The 5,521-nt window shown below is 36.3% G+C and overlaps 1 protein-coding gene across 1 annotated transcript; it reads left to right on the top strand.

The window, feature by feature from the left end:
• The first annotated feature begins 230 nt into the window (after positions 1–230).
• On the top strand, positions 231–1,932 carry LOC143863642 (protein BASIC PENTACYSTEINE2-like). The gene is made up of 2 exons (XM_077374366.1): positions 231–375; positions 824–1,932. The coding sequence occupies exon 2, from the start codon at positions 884–886 to the stop codon at positions 1,745–1,747; it is 864 nt and encodes a 287-aa protein (XP_077230481.1). The 5' UTR covers positions 231–375; positions 824–883; the 3' UTR covers positions 1,748–1,932.
• The last annotated feature ends 3,589 nt before the right edge of the window (positions 1,933–5,521 follow it).

Genomic DNA, 5,521 nt, shown 5'->3' with positions numbered 1-5,521 from the left:
ATTTTTTGCGATCGTAGCATCTTAAAAGTGGGACCCACTAGACGATTGGTCTGTATCCTGTTGACATCTTGACAGTGTGGCCCACAACGTCAATCAACGGCCCAGATCATCAAACCCTACCACATGTATGGTGGGCCATGGGGGGCCTCTCTAATCAGGACAGGTGTGTAATGGATAAGTACAGGAGAAAGTGTTGACACAAAATAGGCTCTGTCTTACCTGTAAAAAAACATATGTACTTAGATATTGAGTACCAAACTTAGAAACTAAATAATAAAAAGGGGGTCCTATACATATCTATTCGCATCTATATTTCCGCATTCTGTTCTCTCCTCTCTCCAAAGAAGAAAAGAACCCTAAACTGCTTCTCATCGAGTAAGTTTTCTCTCAAATCCTTTCTTTCCTTTTCCTTTGCATTGCCTTTTTCTTAATACCCATTTGGTTTTTCTTCTTTTATCTTACAATCTCCATTTTTTCCTTTTTTTTTTTTCAAGATTTTTTGGTTTTCTTTCAATTATCTTTTCTTCTGGGATCTCACTCTAAAACCCTAAAAGCTGTAATCTTTCTGCTTCTGCTATGATTCAGACGATTTGGGTCTTTTGGATTTCCATTTAAAATGGTATTTTAAGCATCTTTCTGGTATTTATGCTATAATATTTCATCTGGGTCAATAGATCTTACATTTAAAATGTTATTTCTTGTTTGTTTGAGTTCTTGCTTCTGAATTCTGATACATGCATTGGGTTTTGAACTGTTCCCTTTTCTGATTTTCTCTGAAATTTTGTGTCTATTTATCGATCTGCGACATGGGTTTTTCATGTAGATGGGCTGATCAGAAAAGATAGAGAGATTGTGTTATATATAGATACTTGTGTTTGGTAATATGGACGATGATGGCGGATTGGGTATCCGAAATTGGGGTTATTATGAGCAATCTTTGAAAGGAAACCTAGGGTTACAGCTCATGTCTAGCGTTGCAGAACGCAATGCAAAGCCCTTTTTACCAGGACGTGATTCGCCTATCATGGTCAATGGCAATGGAGGCTTTATGCATCGCAATTGCGTGGTCCCAGAACCACACATGTCAATGGACTTCGTGCGAGATAGTTGGATGAATCAGAGAGATAATAAACCAGTCCATGTATTACCCATGAATCAAAATTTTATAGTTCCATCTGAAGCTCAAGGAGCCCACCCATTGCAAATTTTACCACAACCCGAATCGCCCAAGGACGAAAGGGTTGGGTTGGTTGAAGAGGTGGATAGTAAAAAAAATGGCCCTTTGAAGAAGAGATCAAATGGGCGAGCGTATAAAGCTCCAAAAACTAAGCAGACTAAGAAGAATTCTAATTCTGTTTCTACCTCATCAAAGGATGAATGTAATGGTTCTGTTTCACGAGCAAAGAGTGTGAAAAAGGACACTGTTGTTGTCATTAATGGGGTTGATATTGATATCTCGGGTATTCCAATACCGGTATGTTCTTGCACTGGTGCAACTCAGCAGTGTTATAGGTGGGGTTGTGGGGGTTGGCAGTCGGCGTGTTGTACTACACTTATATCTATTTATCCGTTGCCGATGAGTACTAAAAGACGTGGGGCGAGGATAGCTGGACGGAAGATGAGCCAGGGCGCGTTTAAGAAGGTCTTGGAGAAGCTTGCGGCTGAAGGTCACAACCTTTCGAATCCGATTGATCTGAAAACTTACTGGGCAAAACATGGTACCAACAAGTTTGTTACTATCAGGTAGATGTACAATTTTGATAACATTAATAGGCCTCTTATTGCATGCGCTCTGTTTCTCCTGTATCTATTTGTTTATGGTGTGTTGCAGAGGCCTTTTGAATATTCCGTACTCAATGAATTTTCTCAGTTATTTTAAATGGATTTTGAAATTCAGACAGGTTCTTTGGATATGATGTTTTTTTTTTCCGATATGTAGTTTTAGTGTAAATGGACCAATTTTTTGTGCAGCGGAGGTTATTATCTTCAAGGAATTAATTGTTTATATCGTCGTGTATGGGTTATAATCTTAAATCAAGGAATTAATTTTTCATATTGTCATATATGGACCCTTTGATAGTAGTAGGAGGCTCTTTGGATGCTATAAATGAGACTGGATAGTCTTGGACGTCATTTCTAACCTCTAGATCTCTTTTTTCCATGTTGGGAGAGATACTACTTTGAATTCTGTATCTATTTGTTTATGGCGTGTTGCAGAGGCTTCTTGAATATTTCATACTCAATGAATTTTCTCAGTTATGTTTAATGGGTTTGAAATTCAGACAGGTTCTTTGGATATGATGTTTTTTTTCCGATATGTAGTTTTAGTGTAAATGACCATTTTTTTTGTGCAGCGGAGGTTATTATCTTCAAGGAATTAATTGTTTATACCGTCGTGTATGGGTTATGATCTTAAATCAAGGAATTAATTGTTTATATCGTCGTATATGGACCAGTTGATAGTAGAAGGAGGCTCTTGGATGCTATAAATGAGACTGGATAGTCTTGGACGTCATTTCTAACCTTTAGATCTCTTTTTTCCATGTTGGGAGAGATACTACTTTGAATTCTGATTCTCTGTCTTGACTTGGTATAAATATGCAGGTTTTGGTTATTAGCAATCATTTATTGTTAGTTAATGCGGAGCCTTAAATATCCAGTTTTATTTTAATCTATGATTTGTGGACATGGACACGAGTGTCACGTGTCAACAAAACGGATACAAATTGTCTGACATGGCAACATCTAAAAATCTAGAAATGTTGACATGTACTCATACTCAACTCAACTAAGCTTTTGTCCCAAACTAGTTGGGGTTGGCTAATGAATCCTTTAGAAAATTTTCATGAAGAAGGTGAAAAAAATCTACCCGGCTCAAATTGAGTAAGGCTAATCTTGACACTATTTGGGTTCGTCTACGTGGATCATTTTCTTCCATTCTCTCCTATCCAATGTTATGTTCTCTGTTATGTTCATAGCCATCAAGTCTTTCCTCGTTGTTTCTACCCAAGTTGTTTTCGGTCTGCCCCTACGTCTTTTGCCCAAACCATCTTAAGCGGTGCTCTTTCATCTTCTCCTCAATTGGAGAAATGTTGACACTTATATATATATATGTGTGTGTGTGTGTGTGTGTGTAACAATATAAATGTGGTATTCATCTAACAAACTAATAAATCTTAGAATTAATCAACTATAATAAACATGAGATAATCAAATAACTACACATTCATCAATTTAATCTAGTTCTCCGTTTCCAATATACGAGCAAGGGAGACCAATATGATACAAATGACACCGGATAGTCTTGGATGTCATTTCTAACCCCCATATCTCTTTTTTCCATGTTGGGAGAGATACTACTTTGAATTCTGATTCTCTCTCTTGACTTGGTATAAACAGGCAGGTTTTTGGTTATTAGCGATAATTTATTGTTAGTTAACTCGGAATCTTAAATATCCGGTTTTATTTTAATCTATGATTTGTGGACACGGAGACGAGTGTCGCGTGTCGACACGGACACCGAGTGTCAAACGTGGCAAACCCCCAAAATTTAGAAATGGGGACTCAGCTAAAATAGAAAGTATACATAATCATAATTTGTGGATATGGATTCATGTGTCGAGTTTTGACATTAATACAAATTGCCTGACATGGCAACATCTAAAAATCTAGAAATGGTGACACGTACATACATATAAAATTACTTATTACTATCATAATTTGTAACAATATAAATGTGGTATTCATTTAACAAACTAATAATTTTTAAAATTAATCAACTATAATCTAAAAAAAACAGGAGATAATCAAATAACAACGCAGCCATCAATTTAATCTCGTTCTCCGTCTTCAATATACAGCGAGAAAGGGAGACCAAATATGATATAGTGAAAATAGTATCGGAACAAGAGTTTGTTTAGGGTTTTAGGTTTAGGGGAGGGGATATAACAACAAATGTTAAAGAAGAGTTTATAATAAGAAGACAGTTTACACCATTCAAAAAAAATAAAAATAAAAATAACAAGAGAGTTTATAATAAAAGAGGTAAATACAATATTCTATAATAAAATATGATGTCACACTTGACACGGTACAAAAATGTGTTCACATGCCCACATTAAGTCTAACACTCTAGCAGTACATTTAAAAGTGTCCAAAGGAGTGTTGACACGTGTGAACATGCGTGTCGTGTCGGACACGTCATGGCAGGTATTTTAGCAATAAATTCAAAGTGTTGGCTAAATCATAGATTTTAATTCTCTTCTTTATCTTCTCATTGTACCTTCCCGACCTGCTCACTCATGTCCTTGTGTTTCGATTTTGTCATTTTTAATAGAATTTTCAATTTCTTTAGTAAACAATGGAAATTCTAGATACAAGATCACATATACTCTGATGCTTTCATCGTCTATTACTTCTTTGTGAAAATGTCTTCGTTGTTGCTTCGTAGGAATTCTATTTCCCTTCAGTCTCTCTGTTGTTTATTTATATTATGTAACTTCCTTTGTGTTCAAGAAAACCCATCACCTAACCATTCAAAAAAAATGAAAAAATAAAAACCCATCACCTATAAAAAAATTTGATAGGCTATATTCATTATGTATGCCGTGATTCATGATGCTGTGAACCATTTCAAAAAAAAAACATGATGCTGTAAAATAGCCTAAGGGGGAGACGGTACGGTCTCATATGCTTTGTAACTAATTTAATTGCTTCATTTTTTATTTGTTTTAGTAAACCTAATTCTCAACTTTGCTAATTTAATTGCATCACCTCTGGGTTCTTTCGAGGCTTTGTTTACACGCATGTAGAGTAGTGGGGTAAGTAGAAAGCTAGGAGGAGACAGGAATTGGAAAACCCAGGAACTTGCTTGGGTTTTCTGCTGTTTGGTTAGGGTTGAAGCAGAAAAGCCAAGAACAAAATAATAAAAAATACAAAAAAGAAAATAGGAAAATGACAATCGTATCCTGCCCCCTCCCTCCTTGAATGATGAAGAATGGCATTAATAAAGAAGGAAAAGGAAACAAGGGATAGGGCTGCCCCGATGTTCGAGATGATAAAATGGGACCTGCAATGAGAATATGCCATGTGTTAAAGAAAAAATTACTTTTGATGATTTCCCTAAACTTAAGTGATTGCTCACGTCACTAGTGACGTTGTGGTGTTAGATAGTGATGTTGTGGCATGAAACAATTTTTTCGGTCCCCTTTTAGGTCCTACTTTCGGTTTCCCTAGCATTACTCAAAAAACAAAATACACGAAAAACAAGAAAAGATGAACCCCCGTATCTGAACACTTCAAGGGGGGAGGAAGTCGAAGACTTCCAAATCATATTTTGTCCCCTTAAAAAAACAAAATGTAAAATACCCTTTACATCCCATTTTTGTCTTTTTCTGAGTTTTCTTCTTCCTTCGACTGGTTTTTCCAGCTTCATGAAACTCTTCTTCTTCTTCTTCTGAGAGAGAGAGAGAGAGAGAGAGAGAGAGAGAGAGAGAGAGAGAGAGAGAGAGAGAGAGCTACC

Source organism: Tasmannia lanceolata, unplaced genomic scaffold (assembly GCF_043159265.1).
Source record: "Tasmannia lanceolata isolate RefF3 unplaced genomic scaffold, GAP_Taslan_0.1 ptg000044l, whole genome shotgun sequence".
Classification (NCBI taxonomy): domain Eukaryota; kingdom Viridiplantae; phylum Streptophyta; class Magnoliopsida; order Canellales; family Winteraceae; genus Tasmannia; species Tasmannia lanceolata.
Note: the sequence above shows the minus strand (reverse complement) of the source record. Positions and strands in the feature narration are given on the sequence as shown.